Source organism: Grus americana, chromosome 1 (assembly GCF_028858705.1).
Source record: "Grus americana isolate bGruAme1 chromosome 1, bGruAme1.mat, whole genome shotgun sequence".
In the NCBI taxonomy this organism is placed as follows: domain Eukaryota; kingdom Metazoa; phylum Chordata; class Aves; order Gruiformes; family Gruidae; genus Grus; species Grus americana.
Window position 1 is genome coordinate 25,448,149 of NC_072852.1, and position 25,544 is coordinate 25,473,692.

General features: G+C 37.3%; 1 protein-coding gene across 12 annotated transcripts in view; it reads left to right on the plus strand.

The window, feature by feature from the left end:
• The window catches only part of CADPS2 (calcium dependent secretion activator 2), a 508,886-nt gene that overhangs the window by 254,122 nt on the left and 229,220 nt on the right, over positions 1–25,544 (plus strand). For 6 of the 12 annotated variants that reach the window (XR_008574138.1, XR_008574139.1, XR_008574137.1 and 3 more), the window contains 5 exons: positions 1,726–1,882; positions 10,744–10,885; positions 18,992–19,147; positions 22,443–22,590; positions 23,602–23,616. Coding sequence is in view for 8 of the 12 variants with exons in the window: in XM_054803553.1 (XP_054659528.1) it covers positions 1,726–1,882; positions 10,744–10,885; positions 18,992–19,147; positions 22,443–22,590; positions 23,602–23,616 (618 nt within the window). In the remaining 4 variants the exon portion in view is untranslated. Of the gene's footprint in view, positions 1–1,725; positions 1,883–10,743; positions 10,886–11,014; positions 11,135–18,991; positions 19,148–22,442; positions 22,591–23,531; positions 23,617–25,544 lie in introns of all 12 variants that reach the window. The other 6 variants (XM_054803564.1, XM_054803583.1, XM_054803630.1 and 3 more) reach the window with 5 other exon arrangements.

The following is a 25,544-nucleotide window of genomic DNA, read 5'->3' on the forward strand; positions in this document are numbered from 1 at the left end:
CATTTGCAAAGGGGAAAAAGATGGAAAGAAAATGTGCTGGGTTTCTGGTTTTGGTTTTGCTTGTTTTGAGTTTTCGGCAATGTTTTCTGAAAAGAGTTTCGCTTGCCTAGAAGGGACACCTGCCACTGCCTGTATACATTTCTTTTCCTCTTTCTTTATTTCTTTGCATTTAGTTATTTTCTAGGGTAAGGAATCTGTTCCTTTAATAAGCTCCCATTTAAACAGAATTTATTAATGAGAAACTTCTTCCAGTTTGAGGAAGAAGACTCCATTCCAAACTCTTGCCAAAATTTTTGAAACCTCATCTGTCCTTTTCACTGTGGTGCCCATCAGCATCCTTCAATCCTGACACTGCAACACACAAAGTACTTACCAGTAATAGCAGAGGATGCTCAGCATTTCTTTAAAACCTCTTGCCAATTCATCTTTTCTCTATTTGCCCCACGTCAAAAAGAATTACAGGCAGTCATCAGAAAGTGCAGGATGCAAAAAAATATTTGTACACCAGTTTTCAGAAGTTGTCTTTTATTTGATGCCTTTCAGGCCTGGGTACATAATTCTATATTACCTAGGATCTGTGTTTCTTAATTCTATATTACCTAGGATCTACAAGTAAGGATTTCTGTGACTTTATTTGAAGTTGTGGGAACTCAGCACTTGTATAGATCAAGCTTCATATGTCCCATGCTGGTAACTCAAAAATATTCAAAATGAGATATTCAAAATGAGGGGCGTAAGTTTGAAAGAATTTTCTTATCTAGTTTGTGTAGGTATTTCTCACTGTCAGATATTTTTGTTAACTCTGAGCAAAACCCTCTCAGCGGTGTGTGATAATCATCCTATTTCAGAAGCTCACTTCACCTTCAACTCCAGGATCATACAGCTCCCTCTGATCCAATACTCAGCTTCAATACTGACCTTTCAAGGCCTAGATTTAAGTGACAGTAAAAAGGTACAAGAGTTATACACGAAGCAGTCTCTAATGTAGAGCTGGCTTTACTTGCTGAAACACTGCTTTTCACAGATCTCTTCTTTTAAGCTAGGTTTACCTAAGAATCTGAATTTTTACCAAAGAAAACTGTGTATTCCAACATGTTGTTAAGTTACTGAAAATTAATATAGACGTTAGTGAATTTCTAAAGATGTATTTATAGCATTTGTGGAAGGAAAACTGGATGCCTTCCTCAGGAGAAGCTGGCATCTTTAAGGCAAAAATAGGAATTAAATGTGGTCTGTATCTATTAAAAACCCCCTTAGACTTCAAGGAAGAAAATGTCACACTAAAACCATCCCTTCTGATTAAGAAATGACTGCAAAATGTATTCACAAGAAGTTATTTGAAAAATAAATTTATCTGATTACTTACAGCCTTGGAATCGATGAAATCAAAAGAAGCATATACAGTAATTTTTCAAGGATGAGGCCTTCATTGTTGTCTTTGCTCTCTGGCAAAAAAGAGTTGCAGAGATTTATACTCTTTTTTTTTGTGTGTGTGTTACATTTTTGTTCGGATTATATCACCTTTCGCAGCATAATCTATTTGATTTCTTACATTTTTGATGCAAGATTTTATAAAATATTTTCACATTTTTCACTTTGCCTGTTCATCCTCCCCAAACGAGATGGGACATGAAGTGACATATCCAAATGTATTTTGCAATAGACGCAACACATCTCTTTACTTTATGACTCGTGTTTAGTAATTCTATTTTGTCATGTTTGCAGGCGTTCGCTTGGTGGCCAGAATTATTGGCTGAGCATGCAGAGAAGTTTTTGTCTCTGTATTCTGTTGATATGGATTCAGCACTCGAGGCACAGCCGCAGGACTCCTGGGACAGCTTCCCACTTTTCCAGCTGCTGAATAATGCCCTCAGAAATGACAGTAAGATCTTAAGGTTTTTTACTTATTGTGTGCATAAGATTATTCAATATGTCCACACCTTAGAAATGTGTTTCTAAATAATATAATTCTCAAAATAAAAGTGACAATGCCTGTGTTTATGATATATATCCTGGTGCTCCATTTCTTGGCAGTCGAGCAGTTTCTCTCTCTCCTTGCACCATTTCAGTCCTTATTCTGGCAATCCCTTAACGATTCAGTTTTCACAGATTGCTCAGGTTTAAATCAGTGATGTACAAGCAGCATAATATGTATTTGATATTTCATATTTAATCTATACTACTTAAATAAAATTGTGGTTAATATTCCCTACTAAGCCTTCATGTAAACTACGTTCAGACTAGTTATGTCTACAAAGGTATTGTAGGCTTAGCATGAATGGAGTAAGATACACACAACAAATCAGAGTGTTATTTTCACTCGGTGTATTGGTGTTTCATTATTTGAGTTGGAGACCAAATTTGAGATAGCCATATTATCTTGCCTTCATTCATCTTTGAAGAGATATTTTTTTATATATATATCTCTCTCTATATATATAATAGTTAAGTGATGGCCTAGGCATGTTTTGTGTGAAAATGATTTCAGTAATGGAATTAAGAAAATAACCAATGAAACCAAAGAAAATGGATTAGGTGTTAATTTAAAAACACTGAATTGCGCCTAACATTTTAAGGCATCGCAAAGAAAAAAAATATATTTGTGCCATGTTTTATGTTTACTCATACTCTATTTTTAAAAATGAGAAAATGACCTGGTTTTTTTTAAATTATTTTGGAGATCCAAATGCTATTTTTATTATATGATTCAAGTTACTCCAAAGTTTGATTTTTTATTATAAAGACAAGAAATCATTTTTAAGTCTTCCTGGAAAATCAATTTGATTTCTGTGGAACTTCAGTAGCTTTTAAGAATTTTAGCTCCGTGTATGGAAACTGCTTGACTGAAAGAATGGAAAATAGTGTTCAAGAGCTTTTCTCCAAGGTTACACATATTGCAACCTATATTATTTATCATTGTATTATTGTTAACCTTAGCTGCCAAGTGTTTTTGAAATATGTAAGTTGTCTCAGTATAGTACCTGTTGGGCACAGCACCATATCATGAAATGGAGCAACTAGCAAATGTACAATTCAAATGTGCAATTCACTGTAACACAATGGGTGATGAACTTCATGGAGGGAAAGGGGCAAATGGACAGGGCCCCTGAAGCAAAGCTGAATCTTAAACAGGATTGTTGAAAGTCACTGTTACTGCACCATGTTGGATGTGATCTAGGACAGAGCGAACGAACATTAACATCCAGTCTTAGAGCTCTGTCTCTTTTCATGAATTAGGTTTCCATACCCTGACATTTAGCAATACATGAAATGCCATATCCCTGATGATTTCTTTTTTCACATGTCATCGTAGTGAAAGAAAATGTATCATCTCCTAGTGTTTCCCTTACGGTTTTTTTTAAGATATTCATGAATTTTTTGTCTGGATCCTTTGTTGGACAAAGTGCAACTACAGAAATGTATTAAAATTGCCATGCTAGTGGTAATTCAGGCTCAATTTAGAAGGCTACTCAGAAGGGTGTAGGAATTTTTCAGTCTTGGTGCAGACCTCGTAAGAGTTAGACTCTTGCAAGGTGGATTCTGCATTACTTTAAGTGGGTGTCTGATCATCTAAAATCCAGATTAAAAATCTGAAGCCTATATTCAAGTGTCTTTCTTACCATTTTACATTTTCAGTTTAGGAAGCGCATGTCTAGTTGCGATGTTATCTGCACTTAAAACAGTTATTTGGTTTCTGAAAGCTGTGGAGGTATTTTACAGTAGTCTTACAAGAAGGATTTGTGGCACCACTTTTAACTACATTAGTGTGTGATTTGTGTTCCTTCGTGCTTTGGTTCCAACTTGAGAGAAGCGATAGAAACCAACAAGGTTCACATGCAGAGAGGTTTCTGGTAGGCTACTGATTTTTCTTTCCTTAAAAGATTAAATGGATAATAATGCTAAATGATTAAAACAGCCTTAGGAAAGACATCTTATGAAAACTTCCATGTCAAAGCAATTATTAGAAAGATTGTGAAACCTTGACTGAAGGATACAAAACGACTGCTGTATGAAATGTCACACCTGTATACCAATTTCAGTAATTCCCTAATGGTAATAGATATAGTAAATGACAGTTTCTGGCAAGTGAAAGCCATCTGGAAAATTATACACTTTTTTTTTCCCCCAGAACTATTGGAAAGCAACCATGGAAATTAGTCACCTTGTAATCGGTGGATATGTTAGCGAGTGGCAAGTGACCATTCTTCCAAGAACTGATTCCCAAGTGGAACATACCTCAGTGCTTATTCTTTAATTAACAGCCTTTTCACCTTGCAAGTGCATTAAAGCCATTAGAAAGAGCTCCCCATGCTTATATAATCAATTTTACAGTCTTCCAAAATGAAATAAATAATTCTGGCTTTACCCTAAGTGAAACCTTTTCCTGAAAACTATCACCTGCATAAAGATAGATTTAGGGAAAAAAAAAATCTAAAAAGGGAAAAACTGGAATGTGGTCTCATGAGGATAAAAAGGCTAGTGTTAATAATTAACAAGGAGAGTGAAGTGGAGTAAATTAGCCATAATAGAGCCCACAGTGACTGGCAAAGTCACCTCTCATTATCAAAAAACTCATTAGGAAATGAAGAGGTGGAAATCCCACTGGGTTATTCTCACTCTCCGGCTATATCAGAGATTACTTTTCAGATTTCTTTCAAATGAAGAACTGTTAGGTCACCATATTGCATATTAGGTTAATCTTCAGTGAAATTTGGAGGACTGACACCTGCGTGTTATTCTATCTCAAGAGCTTTAAATGAGCTCTAAATCTTCGATGCAGGAGTCAGTTTTCATGTAAACCTGACATGAGCGAACTCCTAACAATAAAGAAACAATCTAACATTTACAGCATTAAAAAAACTTACATGTAGGACTATTTTTATAGCTATGGCACTAAAATATAACATTATAAAGACTGTGAGATAATGCAAATGCATAGTCTTTGCTATTCAAATAATATCAACTATGTTATTTTACATAGTATGCAAAACTTTGTACAATATTCAAGCCGAATACTTCAAAGCTGATATTCATTTAACCGTGAGAAGAAAAAAAATGCAATTTTCAATAAAGCATATAACTTTTCATGAAGCAAAAGCGGGGAGGAAGAGGGAGTCCTGACTGAAGCTTCACATTTCTATTATGAAGGACTCCATTTTGAGTCACTTTAAGCTTCACCATTTTTTTCTGACCTTATTCCACAACAATTAAGAGTTCATTGTTGAGTTCATCAGTGATTGCTTTCCTGTTAAGTCTAGCTGAAGAACTACTTAAAAAATGGATGGAGGAGTATGATCTTCCTATAAAATATTTCAGCTTTTCTGACAAGAGCTAACAAATAACAAAAACTTATTTAAAAAATCACATTTACTGTGGAGATGAGTCATAGATTGTAGATAAATTTGTTGTGATTTCTCAAAATTTAAAGGTTTGAAAAAAATATTGTAACTGCTTTTATAGTATCCATTTTAATGATCTCCAAAGTTTCTATTATTCCTACACACTTATGCCTGACTGTAAAGCTTTGCAGATTGAACAGCGATAACAGTTCCCAATATCTCTCTATGATAGTGAAATTATTTTTTTTCCAGAATTGAATATTCGTAGAGGGAAGGACATGGTTGTCCCAGGATTGTGTCTTATTTTCTGTAATGACCACATTACTTTTTGTTCACAGAGCCTATAAATTATGTTATGAAGGGGCTTGCTCTAGAGGGCAATTTACTTTCTGTAGTTGTTTAATTATTCACATTAATCAAGTTTTTAGTGCCTCAATACAGACATGGATTAATTCCTCTTCGTTTAAGATGGTGTCAGAGATATCTTTTAGTGGCATATGCCTAGTTACATGAAATGTCTATATATTTGGCTTATTTTAGAGGTTTTTCAATTGTGTATTCAATATTCTGCTCCTTTCCTTGCCAAGTTTTCTTTCCTAGTGTCACTTACTGACACTATGTACTGTGTTGTTGCTCTGCATTATTGCATTACTACATTGCCATGAATCAGTCAAAAAAAAGGAGTATTATAAAGTTAAGTCATAATCTTCATTTTCCATCAAGTATTACTCAGTGAAATGTTTGTGTACCTGCTCTAACTCAGCCATGGTACACCTGTAGACAGTCTGATGAAGCTAATTTAGAAAAACCAGCATGTTGAGTGTTAACCTCTTGAAAGCCATTGCCTTTATCATGGCTATTGATTTCAAACAGGAATTCTCTGGTATGTTTTTCCACTATTGCTTTTGCTAGTAGCAGAGTGACAACCGCCACCAATGACAGCATCACCTTCCTGCTCTGTTACAGCCTGGGTACCGCTTCTGTACTAGAATTAATGTATAACATCATAGCCCCTATCTTAAACTACAGGGTGGAGATAGAAAACAGTTTACATTTAAGGTAATCAGGGCAAACTTTACACCCACACCAACACCTCTCATCAAGCCTTACACTTCTCATATTAGTTGTAGGGGGAAACTTAGATCGGGGACTCACGACTTTTGCTCCATCCTATTAGGAGCTGCTTTGAAATCATAACCTGCCTTCAGATAAGAGCTACATGTTTTGGTTACTGATACTGAGAGCTAACTTAAGCTGCATTAGTGCTTACCGGAATATTCAATAACCTTTTTGACTGAATGGGAGTTCTAGGCACAAGAAAATTGTGCAATAAGCTGTTCGTGTCACTCTGTCTTGTAAAGATGAAATAAAATTTCGGCTTGCTTCCACATAGTATATCTCTAAAATTCACTTTTAAAGTATGTCTTGTGTGTAAAAATACACAATAATTTGCATACAAGCTGAAATACTTGCAATTTTCACCACAGTTTAAGTAACTGATTCATAAATATTCTGTGGAGGCAGAATGTAATATAAACAGGAAATGAATGGAAATATAAACTTTCTTTTTACAGGTTATTGGGTGATTTTCAACTGCTACAGATAGAATATGGAGCCCCAAGGAAATTTCCTTCTTGAAATTTACTGGTTTTAGTTTGGATTTAAAAATATGCCAAAAAATCCAAGTGGTGCCTTCCCAAGAATCCTATGGAGACCAGGATAATTATAGAAAGTCTGCCAAAGTGCTAGTTTTGTCAGTGGAAAAGAGACTCCTGTTAACCTGTGTGATTCTTTCCTTTGATTCTGCAGAAGCTCTTGAGGACAGTGTAACATGCTGACTCCAGGATAACTCCTAAGCTGTGCCTGCATAAGTAAAAGCAAAACAAGCCACATATCTTCTGTTGTACATATGCACAGTAGATTCTTTCCCTACTATTAGAGGAGAAACCTCATTCCAGTGCTGCGTTATTAGACTGTACTTTTTGTCTCTGGTCTTTTCTCGTCATATTTCAATATATTTCAGCTACCTAATATGTAAAAATTGAATAATTTTCATCTTCAACTTCAGTATTGGAAGAATTTTTCATTTGGGGATCTTTTTCTGTTCCTGTAATCCGTTTTCCATTAATATTGTCTATGCATTAGCTTGCCTTGGCATAGGCTTTCATTTTGTTGTTGTCTGTGTGAATATGAGATGGCTCATATTAAGAGGGTGTGGGGTGTCTATATTGACAAGACAATGGAGAATTAAGCTACATAGCTTTGAAGACAAGTGGTAATTGAGGGGTTTGAAGTGGGGCATTTCCTCAAGGATCTCTTGTTTCCCATCTGCTTTGATGCACAGGTGGTACCTTTTGGCAAGATCAATTCTAATCCTAGGGTAGAGTGCCATGAGTCTGCTGATGATACTCAGCTATATCACTTACCCCTGCGCTCTGAGTTCTTTCCCTGCCCTGCAGTAATCCTTGACGGAGATCTCCAGATGGGTAAATCAGAGCTGCCATGTCCTCAGCCCTGGGAAAACAGAATGCTCACGGAGTTGTTGATCCGAGACAACACTCTTGTGTGTGTGCCCACGTACAGAGGGATGTCTGTGGAGGTGCAGTCATATTAAGAGTCTTGGCATCATTTTGGAAAGTTTCACTTCCCTGCGAAGACTGGTGTCAGGGTGTTAGGAAAATGATTCAGCTTTTTAAGTTGAACAGCTTTTATTGCCTGTGACTTTAAATTTCATTCTGATTTGGAATAACAAGAGTCGCCCTCCTGCCCATGAGGCTTTATTACTGTAATTCCCAGAGTAGGGCTTGTAGCAGAGCATTTCTGTGGTGTGCTCAGAAAACAGTAAACTACAAGCTTAACCCTTCAAGTAACTGTGATTGCCTGATTAATGCCACTCCTGCACTGATTTGCAATAAAGCGGCAATATTGGCTTAATTGACACAGTTGTACTCGTTGTTGTTTTTAAGCTCAAAGTTGCCTTGAAAAATCAGCCTAATATGCAGCTTGATACCAGCCACCTTTTTTTTCTCAAAGGCAATGTTCATCGGCTGTTTACTGTGAAACCTTTGTGTTAATATCCAAATCCTTCTGAGTTGTTATTATTGCCGGTCACAGATGCTGCAGGTTTAAGATATATAAATATAGAAAAAAGAACACTGTTTTGAGTGCCTGATACACAAATAATTATGCCAGAACTAGCTAGTTAACAAGTAGCTCTATGAGCAGTGTAAATAATGGAGCATGTTTGTAATGGACTCATAGGTGCTCTCAAGGGTGGATTCTCAAGTGTTTAATAAGAGTTGAGCCTATGCCGCTGCCTTTTTCTCAGTGGAAACCCTAATAATCTCTGCCTGCTACCTAGCTGCCTGTTTTCATGAAACTTCATATATCTGATATCGCCACCCCTATGTGGTTGAAATTAGCTAAAAGTTTCAAAATTCTTAGCAAGAGAGAGGCAGGTGACCAAAACTAGAGAGGGCTGATCTTGTTAGTATTGTTTCCTTAGGTAAAAGTGATTGATACATAACTTCCCACTACTCTGCAAGGATGTTTTCAAGAAAATAGTTCTTACTTTCAGATCATTGTATTCAAGAAAAAAAATTAATATTAGTGTCCAGACATTCAGAAACAAAGGCACTTCCTGCAATACAAATAGCAATAAGGAACTGAAACTTGATGACACATTTTCCCCATAGTCTCCATGTCTCCCAGGTTCAGTTTGTGGTGGACATCATTCAGGAACGGAAGGCAAAGGACTTTCTGGAAGTTACGGAAATTATTTTTATATGTTATACATGGAGTTGTACTAGTAGTGGGACAAGAGAGATTGTAACTTTATGAGATGGTTTCCAGGGTTTTGAGCACCATGATCCAGGCTTTTCTTCTTAGGAAGAAGAGGAAACCTCCTCAAAATGTGGTTGTGGTACCCACCCAAATCAAATGAGAAGCCTGGATGCAGGAATAGGTGGGAGGAGAAACCCCCAAGAGAATTTAAAACAACAGAGTATGGATGGGAGAAAAGCAGGGCTACCAAAATCATGAAAATTTCTCTCTGTGGCTCAGCTTGACTGTATGATTTTCATGTACACACGGGAATATTCTTATAGGTCCTAATAATAGCACTGGATTAATGGGTGAACACCGACACATTCAAAACATGAAACTGAAATACTCCCTTGGTGGGACAGGACATTAGTGTGCTAAGAGAACATTTCAGGGAATACAGGGACAAGCAGTGGTGGTGGCAAATTTAATTTCAGGTTTTAAGCATCTTCAGTTTGCATTGTGTATAGTTTTTCATGCATCCGTGAAGCAGGTAAATTTCTACTGCTTATAGCTACTTTACTCTTCTTCAGTAATATGCTTCCTGCTTGTAGTATGCACACCAGTCAACTCCATTTCTGTCAAAAACAAGAGAACACCTCTAGGTGTGTTGCATGTTTTCAGCTTTCCTAAGCACTTTAGGCAAATAGTTTTCAGGACTTCCTTTAGTTATAAAACTACAATTGCTGTAAAGTTGGAGCTAATCACACCAGAGAATTAGCAAACTTCCAGAAGGGAAGCGTAGAATTAATGTTCTTTAAAATTTTGCAAGACAGTTGAGAGGGCAGAGGAGAGGCAAGCTGGGCTGCTGAGGCTGAGTTTCACATGAACACAGACTGGCTGGGAGGTACTTTTGGTTTTGGGGGTCTTGGTGAGGTTTGTGCACATGTCAGGATGGGAAAAGCTGGGATTCTGGTGGTGAGTTCTGGCCTTTGAGATTTTTAAAGGCATAGGCATACCAAGGCATGTTTTGTATTCAAGAGCTCATTGAGCATTCTGTATAGCTGTAGACAGTGATTCAGGACTTTGCCAGCTCCCGAGGACACAGAGCAGATGGGTAAACTGTTCTTATTCCCCCAAACACTCATATGTCACATATTGCCTTTTTCCATTAAGCAATCTGGAGGAAATGCTGTATACCTCTGTATTTTTGTATGTAGCCTAGTGAGGAATGTTTTACTGTAACCTTTGTTCTTCTTAGCCTAAGGAGGATAAAAATAATTGAGTAACATTCAAATACTGTTTGTTTGGTTTGGATTTTTTGTTCTGTCTTGGTGTCCAAGTATTGAACAAAATTGCTAAGGCTTAGAGTCAGCAAAATATATTATTAATTTTAAGATGCAGAAGTGTTCTGGTTCAACAAAGAACTTCAGTATGTGTCTAGTTTTAATTAAAATATACTTCAGTGTCCTCATGGAGCACTTCATTTATCTTTTTATGAACTGTATTTCCTACACAAGCTGGCTCTTGTTCTTAAAATGCTTCTGTGTACTAAAACATTTTAAGAGATACTTTTTCCTATAGCAAAATAAAGTAGGGAAATGCCTGACATTTTTTATTTGTGTTTTGTTTGGTTTTAAAGCATTTTTGTGCAATGGAAATTTTCACAAGCACTTGCAAGAAATTTTTGTTCCCATGGTCGTCCGCTACATCGATCTCATGGAATCATCAATTGCCCAGTCCATTCACAGAGGTCTTGAACAAGAGTCGTGGCAACCTGTCAAGTAAGTGCTTTCTACAAGATCTGAACAAAGCACCTGCCTATAGCTTTCTGTCTAATCAGGTGTTCTCCCCCGTTGTCCTCTAAATATTCTATTTTTTATTGTATTCCTACATTGTTTATTTCTTCACAGGAGCATCACCAACAGTCTTCCTAATGTAGCTCTTCCAAAAGTTCCAAGTTTGCCTCTTAATCTTCCACAAATACCTAGCTTTACTACACCAACCTGGATGACTTCTTTGTATGACTCCACGTGTGTATTCTTCAATAACCTTCTGACTGTATGTCAGCTCTGCATGGCCTTGCTAGTGTTCTGTGCAGCTGTATTTGGATTGCATGGTGTTCATGATCTCTTAACTGGAAAATATTGTTTCTTGGGAGTGAGCCAAGCATGGACTGTTAGTGAGTTGCGCTTTCTAGTGCATTAAAATGTAGCAGTCTTAAACCTGATAACTTACAAAGTCAACTTGGCAAAGGTCTGTCATGGTATGAATGGTGTTTAATACCCTAAACAACATAATGACTCTTCTGGATTAATAAGCAGCGAGGAACCTTTTGGATAATTGCTTTTAGATTGTGCGTTTGTAAAGTGAGGCAGCCCATCATATTTTTGCATGGGTTTGATCAACTCATTGTATATTGGTTCTGAAAATCATCGATTGCAAATAATGTCATTAAATATCCATGTTACAGGAAAATAGTAAAACATTAATAAGTACCCAGAATAGAAGTACATCCATTTCTTTGTCTGTCTGAAAAAATATGTTCTTTTTTTATAATTTCTCCCCAACACTTCAGCGCTCTTTTCTTTAAAAAAAAACATGGAGCAGACATACCCTGTTCTGTGGGAATATTCCCATAGTTACAGGCTAGATTTCTGTGTGAGGACATATTCATATACACTAGAGAAAGGCTCAAGAAGAACCTTATTTTAGCTAAAGTTGTATTAGGAAAGGATGAATGTGAAAGACTTCAAAAAACACACATTCAAGATGCAAAGCTTGATAATATGATTTCCAGCCAAGTATTGTCTTCTTAAGTTTTATTGCAGAGTTAAACACTCCTGACAAGCACTCAGATCCATTACTGCAAGTGTTCATAGAATACCAGGTTGGAAGGGACCTCAAGGATCATCTGGTCCAACCTTTCTCGGCAAAAACATGGTCTAGATAAGATGGCCCAGCACCCTGTCCAGCCAAATCTGAAAAGTGTCTGATGTTGGGGAATCCACCACTTCCCTGAGGAGATTATTCTAATGGCTGATTGCTCTCATTGTGAACAATTTTCCTCCTAGGTCCAATCAGAATCTCCCCAGGAGTAACTTGTACCCATTACCCCTTGTCTTTTCCACGTGACTCCTTGTAAAAAGGGAGTGGATAGTTTGTCCTCTGCCACACGTCTGGCACTTCTCTGTTGAGTATTATGACTGTTGTTCTGCTGCTAATTCCCCTAAAAATTGACAAAATTCCTCTTAATCCTTGGCTTTGGTACCTTTTGTGTTTCCTATAATAATGCTAGTTTTCTCTCGATGTGCTTATGCAAGTCGTTTCAGCTTTGAATACAAACTAATTGGTCTTCTGCTACCCAGATTCCTTTCTGTTATTCCCAAGCTTTCAACAGTTGCTTTTTTTAAAAAAGAATAGCTTTTAGAGTTAAGAGTTGTTACAATCTTAGATGTGGTCTTCTTGCAGTCTGTATTCTAGCAGCTCCATCCAGTAAAAATAACTTGTACATATTAAAATCAATGTATTTTGAATATTGAATTTATAATTAATATATAATAAATATGGATTCTGGTTGGAGGATTATACTGATAGATCTTTCCCAAATTAAGGTTTTGGTGTAGCAATAAATTCCTAAACTGTATTGTCAAAAAATGTGTGAATATAGTGAAATTCAGCCATTGGCTCATCCCCGCTGCACATCTGGTATTAAGGTTCACAGTTGTGTATGGCAAAGTATGCACAACATCCTAAACTAATCAGTGAGGTTTTCAAAGTGTTCGGTGAACACTCAAGTTGACGTGTGCTGTAAGCACTTGCCAGCAGTAGCTGTCGCTCTACTGCTTCTCAAGAGAAGTGGAGACAAACGGTGTCCCCACTGCGGTATGGCCGTTGTAAGGTCATCATCCCCTTTCAGCCGCCCCACACAGCATTTGAGAAGAGGTCTGCCAAGGTGCCGGCTCCGTTGTAGGCACCTCTTCACATTCTTTTTTCCTACATGTAGAGCTTTGAAGTTGTATTTTATAAAATGTGCATAAATTAACATTCAAGATTGCAGGTAGTATTAAGTTACCTTCATAATACTGTGGAATTCAGGTAGTATTTTAAGAATCAGCCTACCTACGTCCTGCTGAAGAGCCAGGTAACTTCTCAGAATGGCCATGTATTGTATTTGGATCAAAAAATAAAAGCGAAGGCACTGTAAACCAGTTATTCCTCCTCCCAAGCTAATGAGCTTTGTCTTTCCTGCTGGTTACGGCGTCTCAGCTTCCAGCAGAGGAAATGGTTTACTTTCAATATTACATGAAAGAAAAGAGGAGGGTTTTACTTCCCCCATTCTTCCCATCCCATCCTTTTCAGGAAAAACAAAGTTTCCTCTTTCTAGTTAAATTCTCCAATGGGGAGTAACTAAATACTGAGGTTCCAATACCTGTTAAGCAAAACCCAGTGTTTCCTGTTGGTTTTCCCTTTCAATGTGATGAACACCCACCTTAAATGGACTAGAGTGGCATATTGTGTTGTACATAGAGTCAGTGGAGGTACCTAAATTCAGGAGACCGGGTCCTGCTGTCATGGCAGGTGGCTCCTTCTCTCCACTGACTCCCCCAAGTCTTTCTCTCCCAGTTCACTGTGTTCCCTTCTCCTGGCTGCACAGCGGATGCTTCGGCAAGAAGATGACTGTGTATATCACTAAGTTGTGCTGGACTTCTCTCTTTCTCTTTGAAAGTGATGATTTTGGCCAATTACTCATTATCAATTTGAATTACACAATGAAGAATCTACAGGCAAAAAGGATAAGAAAAAGCAGTCTGTGAGCCAACTGAGTTATAGTTAAATGTTTACCGAGAATGCCAAGTCCTGTGTCTATTTTGTCTGCAACAGGAAGAGATTTAATATTCTCCAAACTTTACTAATGTTCATGTTCATGCTCTTATGTTCATGTTTAAGGCCACTCGTATTCAATGGAGCTGTTATGTGCCTAGCTAAGAACTTTTGCTGAAGAGAAAGAGGTGAAAATATATTCACAGTTAGACATTTCTTTGTGTACTTTATTGATGAAAATAGATTTCCCCCTCTTTCACGTCAAAGTTGCTGCAATTCTTTTGAACGTTACTAGAGAAGATTGTTTATATCTTTAATTAACTGTTGCTTTTTTCTTTTTTTTTTCCTTGATCACATGTTTTGGAGCAGTAAATGTATGCTGCTTATAACAGCACTTAGGAAGATCATTACCTCATTTTCAGTTGTTTTGGCTTAACCTTTTCTTATTGGGCATTGGAAAGGGAGATATGAAAAGGGGAAAGTGTTATGAGTAGTAGTCTGTTTTTCTTGATTGGTCTCAGGAGAGGACAACTCAGAGGACACCTTGGCTAGACATACAGACCACTGTGGATTACCGTTCCATTTGGCTGAAGACAACATGCTTAAAGAGCAAAAAAAGTTTGAATATTTTGTAAAAGCTTCTAATCAGCCAGAATGAGGGGGAGTTTCCTTACTTATTCATTAATTCAAATGTACTTTAAATTGCATTTTTGTTCTATTTCATATTTTAAATTTAATTCCTCTACCTCTTCTGGACGTGGCTTTTAAGTGAGATTTGTGGGTGATTTTAATTGTTCATCTAAAGTGGTAGGAGGCCATGGTCTGTGTTTTTAAGGATGAGTGTTTAAAAGTATAGCCATAGGACTGATGGAATAGTGAAATTTAGCTGACCTACTTTCTGTGGAATAAGGAGTTTTTAACAAAGCGAGTTCCTATTGAGCGTTCTGGAAGACGAATGTATATTGTGGGCCAAATTTCTTTCCTTCCAGAAATACTAACATGCAGGAAGAAAGGAGACTTAAGAAACATGATTTGGTTGCTTGATCCTCAGGTTGCCTCACTCTTGAACTAAGCAAGAGGAACTGTGCGGTAACCCTGTCCCAAATATCCTTGAGGTACCATACACAAGCTGTTACTTGTCAAAGTTCTGCTCCATCCTTCCCCCTCATCTGCTGGTGGAAAATAGAGAGATGGGGCTAAGCGCCATTGAATCTGTAATTATTGAAAATCTGTTTCTGTTGCAGAAATTCTTAGTTGACTTTCTGAGCCCTGACTAAATGTCTGGAGGAAGCATAAAGGAAGTAGAGCTGGAGCTCACAAGCTGGGGGCTCACAAAGGATATAGAGTCAGTCCTCACAAAACACTAATGGGTAGTAACTCAGTAATAACCTTAAAAAAAAGATAATTGCAGTAATTTATAAAATCGCTATCATTGCCTTTGGTAAATTCTACAAGAATGGAAGCCAGCTGCTTTTGGATCTTGTGGTTCATTGATAATGTCCTTAGATATTTAATATTTCTCCCATATTTTCATATCCCAAGCTACCCTATGGAGTTTCACATCTACGCAAGAAATGATATATTCTACATCTCCTCTGGAGTTGTGTGTGTGCTGATCTTGCAGCCAGTGTGCTTTATTAGTGGACTGTTTGACTAATTGCTATTGCTTAGGTAGCTGGCAAGCCTAGTGGGAGGCTGCCTCTCTCAGCTCTCGGTGGATAAGTGAATTACTTAGGAGGCTGGATGCAGCTCTTAAGTTGAATATTTTGCAGGGTCTTGGACCTTTTTTTTTTCCCCCTGTGTTCTGTATGACACAAGGCATAAAGCCATAAAATTATTTAGGTTAAAATGGACCTCTGGAGATACCTTGTCCACTCTCCCAGGCAAAGTGTGTCCAAATACAAAGTTAAATTTCCATTTCAAAAAATAACTAGAATGGGCATAATATTTGCCTCTTTTAATCATTAGAAACCTTCTCTTACTGCCATGACTTATTAAAAAGAATGGACAGCTAGATAGTACCTTTGGCACAAAGAAGTAGTGCTGAAAGCTTAAGTTTTGACCAGCAAAACACTGGAGTTTGTGCTTAATTTTAAAAATATAGGTAACTATATTGAATATATATTTTTTTAAGAAAGAGTACCAGTTCAGTTTCCTTGTAGAGCAATATTATTCCATTCATTAGATTGAGGTAGTTTTACCATACATGTTCAAATAAAAACTTTTCAATAGCGAAGAATGTGTCCTGTCCCTTGACCAAAAAAAATGGTTCTGTAATTATGGATGTAGAGTCAAATGCTTTGGTGGTTTGATTTGAATGCAGGAATTCCTCCTGCTGCCAGGAGGAGGTAAAAACTGAGTTTGGCTCTTCTTCATGTTACATTTTATGGAGTATTAAACCCTGAAGTGATATAACCAGCTCCTAGTAGGGAAAGAAAATCTATAGGCTGTACAACCACTTCAGGGAATTGAGGTGCCTGCTGATAATTAATACCATTTCTAATGCTTTTACTGAACAAGGACCAGGAAAAATCCTAAAATCAAAATAAAACAAGTATCTGGTACAAATACCAGTAACAAGGTGATTGAAATCACAGTTTTCTGCAGCATTTAACAAACAAATTAGACGTTTGTGTCTGAATGTGTGAACTAGGAAGAAATAGTTTCTGTTGTAGCACTTTCCTTCTCCATCTTATTAATATAATATGTTAGTCAAATTTGAATGTCATTGGACAATACTGAATAAAAAATTGAAGAATGGGAGCTTAAAATGATATGAAAAGAGAATGAATGAATTAGTGTTTCTCAGAGAAGGAATTAGTGTGTCATGAACCTGTATCTATTATTACATTTATCATAATTGTGAAACTTTATTTGGTAGTCTAATGAAACCAAATTAAGTGACTACCAGGGAGTGAACGTGTGTAAGAATACATTGATCTTATTGAGAGCACGTTAGTCCTCCTGAGTCCTAAAGAATTTCATTTGGAATGCCATTAGGCAAAAAAGAAAAAAACTATGGAAGAATAAAAAAATGGTTAAGTTGTGTGATCTGGTGATGAAAAATGGTAGTTCTGTTTCTTGAGAAAGTATGGTTTGTTTTCTAGAAAACATGTCCTTATCAACTGTAAAATATATACTGAGATTGTTCCCATTTCTATCACTCTATAATTTGCCATCTTCTTTTATCCCAGCTGTCTCAAAAATGGACTTAGTCATTTTTGAATCAAATAACATGTATAATGTAGCATCTGCAACCTCACTCACTGCCAGTGTGCACAATGGATATAATGAAATCTTCAATATTTGCTTATCATATAACTTAAGAAACAGTCTAACAGGGTTATAAACTTTCTGAGAAGTTTTGGTGGTTTGTTATTTCTATTTCTTAATTAAACTTTGTGTCCAACCTGAACAGGTCACGTCCCTATGCAAGTTGTAACCTTAGCACTCCCACGGGCCTTTTTCCTGTTTCTGCTGTTTTCCTTCAGGAGCGTGATACAATGTAAAATTAACAATTGCTGTTTAAAATAAATGGGGGAAATATGCATGATATCGAAAAAGCCGGTCTAAAACTATGGAATGTCCTCTCATGCATAGTGAAGATACCAAAACTTGTGTCATTTAAAACCAAAGCCGAAGTCGGGGTCCGTCGCTCGGAGCCAGCCTTTTCCTTAGGCGGGTGCTCCCAGCTTGCCACCCACTGCCCAGCCCTTCTCCTGGCCCAGCGGCACCTTTCGGCACTGAGACGGCATTGCAGAACACAGCGATGGCTCTGAAGTCGTGGTAGCGTAAAGGCAGCGGGGCAAGAGGGCAGTTGGGTGGGTCTGGAAGGTGATGGGGTGCTGTGGGACCGAAGCAGTTCTGCTATATCCGTGCTGCCTCTTCCGAGCCCTGAACATGAGCTGTGCTTTGCTTCACTTCGCCCACTGGCTCGGCTAACCTGGTGTGAACCGGTAGTGCTGCTGCTGTCTGAGGGTGCATTAGGTGGTCAGATATTAGAGGTCCTTTCTATTGTTTTCATTTGGTTTTTTAATCTGACTCTGTTCTGAGCACATTCAGCACTCACTGACTCCTTCCATGAGAGTTGGGATCCCTTAACGCTTTGATAATTATGTTCTTCTGTCATGAGGCAGAAGAAAGAAAATGGCAGTAGTGACGTATTTAAACTATGTGGATTTGAACTGGGACTGTCAGGCTGGGTTGTGGTTGCTTGTGTCACTAACAGTCTGGAATGCCATGCTGCGTAGTAGAACTGTCCTTAAACAGTAACCCAGGCCTTGCAATACAATGCATCATGAAAATGTAATTAATCCACAATGACAGTGGAAGTGTAACTGTAGTTACTGCTAAGATTAGCCTTAAATTGTATCTTATCACAAGCAGATGTCTTTAAATTTAGCAATCAGTTCGGGGTGGAAGAAGAACTTTAAAACTACATAGACAATCTGAGATGACATAGGGCCATATTAATCCCCTGTTTTGTTTGTGCACAAATTTCTTTAAATAGTTTCTGTTCTCTTTTTTCTACCGGGACCTGATGTTATTCCCTCAGTTAGAATTAATGAGCATTTATCAAGGGACAATTTATCTGGGTATCTCTTTTACAATATTACTACTAGCATCCTCATTTCTTTGGTAGGCTTATCTACCAGAGTTGTGAAGGCAATAAAACGTATGTGCAAAGTCTTCACTGTTTTGAAAAGGTCCTTACTAATTAATAATTCCTGTACCCTTTATTTTTCCTGTCTCAATCTGAAATTTGAGCTACTTCATTTTCCATGTTCCCCATCATCCCATCTACCTCCGTAGCCTGTCATATTTCTCAGCTAACACATGAGAAAACTTTACTTTTTTCACCCTAATAGGAATTATTTTAAATTTTCCATCACCATTTTCACATTCTTGAAATAAGACCAACTGTGCTGTGAGAGACAGTGAAGTGAAGGAGGAAGATGGTGTGATAAGGAAATCTTATTACCTTAGATAATACTGTCGCAACTGGGATAGACATCCATACATTTATCTTGTTTCTTGGGGACTTTGTTTTGTTTTGTTTCTTATAGCAATGGCTCAGCTACATCAGAAGATCTTTTCTGGAAACTGGATGCTCTGCAGATGTTTGTTTTTGATCTTCACTGGCCAGAACCAGAATTTGCCCACCATTTAGAGCAGAGGCTTAAACTCATGGCTACTGACATGATAGAAGCCTGCGTTAAAAGGTACAGTTGAAATGATCAATTAAAAATTGGGAGAGATTTGAAAGTTAACATAGAAACAGCCATACTGGCTTGCAGAGGTACATCTGTACCAAAATCCTGTCATAGTAATCAGGGCAACTGTAAAAAGATCATGACTTGTGTGTGTTTCTCAACATCTGGCAATCAGCAATTTGTCAACATCTAGGAAATACCAAGGAGAATTTCTACATATGTTGTGAATAGACCCTTGGAAGTGAATAAAACAAATCTCTCTCTATTCCATCCTTGTGGCAAATATTAACAAATCTCAGAATTCTAGTCGAAGATATCCTTTTTCTTTTTGTACATTACCATTCTCCATTACTCTATTATTCTTTATGTTCAGTTAATAATACTACTTAACTTGTCATTAGTTTAGAGTACTCTCTTTAAGAAATATTTTGCAAACTGAAGAGTTCACAGCATTTCTGCATTTATACAGTAATCAAAAGAAAGCTATCTGTAAGTCATCCAACTGAAACTAAGTTTTACATTGCTAAGCTTTTGGAAATTATAGAAAATATAGTGTTCCTTTTTTCTTGAGCTGTATCTTATAATTTTGGGTATATTCTTTTAAATTCAGCATAGGTGATCTAAAAAGATTTCTGCCATAGCTTTCAGTACATATCATTGAGTTTAGAAGAAATGTCTGAATGTCTAGAAAATTTACAGGGATTTCCTATTAGGTGCTTCAGAAGCCATGATCCCACATATAGAGAAAGCTTAGTCTATACACATAAGAATACTGATTATGTTTTTTAAATAAATAGAAGAATGGAGAAAAAATAAAGTAAGTTTGTAGACAGTTTAATAGTGTCAATCAGAAAATATACAACATTGATAAGGAAGACTAGAGAAACAGAGAACCTTTAATGTCCAGTGAGGTTAAATCTATGTCCTGGTTTCAGCAGGGATGGAGCTAATTTTCTTCCTAGCAGCTGGTATAGCACTGTGGTTTGTATTTAGGATGAGAATAATGTTGATGACACACTGATATTTTAGTTGCTGCCAAGCAGTCAAGGACTTTTCAGCTTCTCACACTGCCCTGCCAACAAGAAGGTGGGGGTGCACAAAAAGCTGGGAGGGGGCACAGCCAGGACAGCTGACCCAAACTGGCCAAAGGGATATTCCATACCATATGATGTCATGCTGAGTGTATAACTGAGGGGTAGGCCAGGAGATGGTTTGGCTTGAGAACTAGCTGACCATTGGTTTCAGGTGGTGAGCAATTGTGCTGTGCATCACTTGTTTTGTATATCAGTAGTAGTAGTAGTAGTAGTAGTAGTAGTAGTAGTAGTAGTTTTAGTAGTATTATCCTCTTCCTTTTCTGTCCTATTAAACTGTCTTTATCTCAACCCATGAGTTTTACCTTTATTTATTTTCAGTTCTCTTCCCACTGAGGCAGGGGAGTGAGCAGACAGCTGTGTGGTTGTTTTAGCTGCCTGCCGGATTAAACCACGACAATCCGATAACATAGTATTTTATTATTTTCTGTTAAATGTAGTAGCAACAAGAAGAACCTCAGGCTTAGTATATGAGCCTATTACTAGAGCTATAGTGATGGTAAAAAAAGGTAGAGAAGAAGCATTTCACAAACATTTCTATTTGATTTTGGAAGGGGGATGATATAGTGAATGGAATAAAAGTTTAAACTTTGTAGCAAAGGAAGATATGAGACAATATCTATTAAAATTGAAGTCATGTAAGCTTACATCCATCTGTTCTAAAGAATTTGGCATCGGAGCTCAGTCAGCTACAAATATCTAACAAATCTTAGAAAAATGGTGAAATCTTAAAGGACTGGAAGACTATCAGTGTAATTTTAGTCTTAAAAACCATAAAGGGAGTAGCATTGAGATGCAGTAATATATTGCTTATATTGACTTCAAGTCTGGAAAAAAATGAAAAAAATCTTTACACTGGAACTCTATCAAGAGTAACTATCAAAGATGTATATCATTAGTACTAGTTAAAATAATTCATTGAAAAATGAATCTTTTCAAATTCATGTCTTTTTTAAAGGTTTTTAGAGATTAATGTGGGAAGGACATTTGTGTTAATGTAAATATTTGTGTTTGTCCTAGGCAATAAATCTAATGCCACATGTTGTCATTATCTAAAACTTTGCACCATACAGATTTGGCTGTGTGGATTTTAATGGCACATACAAAATAGGTTAAAAATAGCTCACTGCAAGGTTCACAACCAGAAGCTGAGAACAGAATTACTAACACAGAGGCATTACAAAAATAATTCCTTATGGATCGGTCTTTGGTCTGTGATACCAATCCTGACATCATTGCTGTTTGCTTTTGTAGAGAATAAGATTGTGGTGACAATAAATCAAGGTTTAATGAATATTACAGAATGATCCTAGTGTCAATACATAAAATGTATTATTATTTTAGAGATAATACATAACATACTAGTGTTAATACACTAAATATGTTTTAGTGTTGTCAAAGAGACCATCCGTCAGGCAAAAAAGAAAGTAAATTATATCCATAGGGTGGATTGTATTAGACAGTAGCAACTCAGAAAAGAATGACAGAACTATTCTATTATAACTCTTATTGTTATACTAATATGATCTATAAGACTTTTTAGAATTGAAATTGGATGCTTCTGTTCCCATCTTCTTAAAATATTGTGTCAGATTGTGGTACCCACATTTAAAAATAAGGGTGGAGATAAAACATTACCTTAATGTATTCTGATCTATCATAATTTATTTCAGTGACATTGCTCCTTATTTACGCTGCTGTGAGAAGAAAATAGGTTTTTTGTATTATGTGTCTCCTGATACATCTTACTTTTCAATATAAATATATTTGCTTAATAATAAACTCCTTTTCTTCAATAAAATTCTCTTTTCTGTTAAAGCCAGAAGAAGATTGTTTTAATTATATTTCTTAGAAGCAAGTATTTGGTGTGATAAACTACATTTTAACATAGAAGAGCTGGATAACGTGGGGTATTTTCATTGCTTTAAATTGCTCTTAGTCATCATACAAGGATATTGTTATCTAGTAGGCAAGAAGATAATACTTTTATTATTCGACTAAATTAGCTGAAGCAGTGCAGAACCTTGAGATTACCATCAATGCAATTGTTTATTGAATGGGGGGTGGATATTCTGCACTTACAGAATTTTATTTCTAAGATGTTTTCACATGCATGTACATTGCTAAGACAACACGTTTAGTAAGGTTTGTACGTTTGTGCCCTGGTTGTTCAGAATTATCAAAGACTCATGTTATGAATTGTGTTTTGATAGAACAAGAATTGCATTTGAACTCAAGCTGCAAAAGACAAACAAATCGACGGACTTGCGTATCCCTTTTTCTCTGTGTACAATGTTTAATGTCTTAGTTGATGCCAAAAAACAGACGGCTAAACTCTGCATACTGGATGGAGGGCAAGAGGTAAGTGGAAATTTGTATGTTTAATTCCTATGTTTGGTTAATCTGAAACATCTCACGCTGCAGACAATCCTTAGTAGATTCATTTCAAACTAGCTGAAATGTGTCACGTAGCTCTGTTTGTACAGGAGCATGCATAGGGTGCTCCCTAGAAGCATCATGCAAGGCACAACCCCTCATCTTCCACCAGAGAAGACACAGAGTGCTTCTGTAATTTATTTGCTTTGACCTGTGAGTGTTGAACGTTCAGGAGATTTCTTGACTCACAGCCCCTCCAGGAATTTCTCTTGGGTTGCGGCAGAGAAACAGCCCACTTCAGGACTCTTTTGTAGTAGTAAAATAGAGCCAAAACATTGTCCTTTGCAGCCAGGTTTTAAATGAGTAAGGTTTGTTTTTAAATGGCTCATATATCCAGCATTCATGCCTGTATACATGCTGAAAATAGAGGAAAGAAGATATCAGGTAATTTAATGGGACTTTTTATTTGGTCTCCAAGGACAGGGGCCGTTTTGGCAGGAGTCTGCTGCCAGGACTGTAGATACTCCACAACGGAGCACTGATGTGCTTTCGAAGAATATTTAGACTTCACTGACTACTGTCCTTCCCATGGTGTCACTCTCGGCAGGAATAATCTGTGAAGTGAAAAGAGCATACTACGTAGACTGGCGAGACCACCAGCATAAAATTAAAACTGTTCTTGCTATGCTAATGCATTAGCAGTGTAATTTTGTTAGATTTGGTTTTGGAGAGAGGGTAAAAGTGTTTGTCAGATTTTGGCAACAAAAAAGTATGTTGGCTGTGGGCAGTGTCACATTTACATTATTTGGTCATATTGTTCCTATTGATTTTTCCATTTCTGTACTGTGCTCTTCATTTTATTGCCTCATCTTTTCAAGTTAGCGTATTCAATATAATTGTCTTTTTTTTTTCCCCAATCCAATGAGACATTCATCATTTTCCTGTTCTACCCTGTCATCTTTATTTTTCCTTTTGGTTTTCCGTGATGTGAACCAGTTTGCTAGTCAATGGGTAAGTTTCTTTTCATTGTTTTTTAACCCACATTTTTTCTTTAATTATTAACAACCACTTTTTATTTTAAATGGTAATATTGCTTTTCATGTTAATTTGTTATCCTAGCACTCAGAATTCCTTTACAGCCTGACCTTGCTACAGACTGATCATCGGCTTCTCAGTTCTTTCCTTGTTCATCCTCTAAGCTGGTTCCAGATTAATTCTTCACTCTTCTGCTTTTCAAATTCAGGGTCACAAAGTTTTGGACTCTCACCTCTCAATGAGGCAAAGGAGCAACAAACAATTTGTTTTTAGGCTCATCAGAAGTAAACCACAACTAACAACTCTTTGCCTGAGGCTGACGCTGCCATTTCATCTTTTACTTAATGTCCGAGCAGTAATGTGGAAACACACATGTGCACACCCGTCTTTGGGACAGGCAATACCAGTACGTCCATAAAGACCTGCAGACAGATGGTGCAGCTTTATTCTCCACATTCCTCTCACCTGCACTGTCAGCCAGTTCCCTCAGAGCCAAAGTCAGCATTTGCAGTTACCTTCTGGACTGCAGACCCTCACCAGATTCTCTTCTGAAATCTTCCCTTTCTCTAGATTTTCGAGCTCCATCATACACTCTTCACAACTCCAGAACAGAAGTATAATCCTTGTTCCCTACTAGGCCTGACCATGACCCCAAACGATCCCAATGCTTCGTTTCAGTGCAAGAGTTTGACGATTTAGCATGCCTGTGATGAAATACGTACTTCTTTCAAGGTCCCCAAATTATTCTTCATCCCAATTCATCTAATAAACCAAAGGAATCTCAAATTCTTCACGTATCAGAAATTATCAGATAATGTGGAAACTTCCTTCTTTTTCATAAATTTGAATTCTTGTCTATCGGTTTCTTCCATTCCCAAGGCTTTTTTCGAAGATTAAGAAAAAATAGGCTTTTCAGTTGCTTGTAGTTGGTATCGTGGTTGTTTGAAATGCTTCAAGATTTGTTGGGTGAGATACTTCTGGAATCTGCCCATCTGCTAAAGCAGTCAGGAGATCATCTCATAGCATAAACAGTTGCACCTCTGGCTCCTCTATAGCAGTTCTGGCATTTCCAATTACTCCTGCTTAGCCACTTGGTCTTGAAATGTTTTCCATATTACCTTTCTTTCCCTTGTCCTCCTTCATCTTAATTTTAGTCTCAAACATTGTCTTTTCTGCCAAGCAAGAAAAACATTCCATACAGCCAGAGTTAACATTTTTTGAAAGGCCTGTTCATTCACCTAAAACTCAACACTGAATATCCATCGGACAATTTCTTGAATTTATTCTGCAAGTGGTGGAAAGTGCTATTTAATGAGATAGTTAGACTCAAACATCTTGAATGCAGCATGCTCTTTTCATTCCCTATACAGAGCTCTGAGCAGTTGTATACCTTGTTCAAGTAGAGTCACATGTGGACGTTTTCACCCTGTGTTGTCAGAGAGGAGGGAATTCTTACTTATCATGTAATTAGGGCATTGTGGTCATGGTTACTAATACAGCACCTTGAGGTTAGTGTTTAAATTTGATTGAATCCGCAGGTTTTCCTACATTACTTCATGCACTGCTCACCATTCTCCAAAATGTCTTCCAGTTAAGTCCACTCTCATAAAGAGTTGCCAAGTGCCATTCAGGAGATGATATCCTTGCCTTCTGGATATCATCTTAAAACCTAGGAGAAGCACAGCAGAATTTGGCTACAGGTGCAAGCATTACCTTGTGTTTAAAGAGAGCTCAGGTGGCAATTGCCTTAGGAGGGTTTGAGAAGCAGGTCCAGGGGAGAATTGCCTTATCTCATACTAACTGTTGGTGCCTGCAGCCTGTTTCATGGACAACCAGAATGGCAGTTCATGGAGTACAGGGGAAGGGTGCAGCAAGACAGCTGAGTAACATTTTGGTTGCTGCTG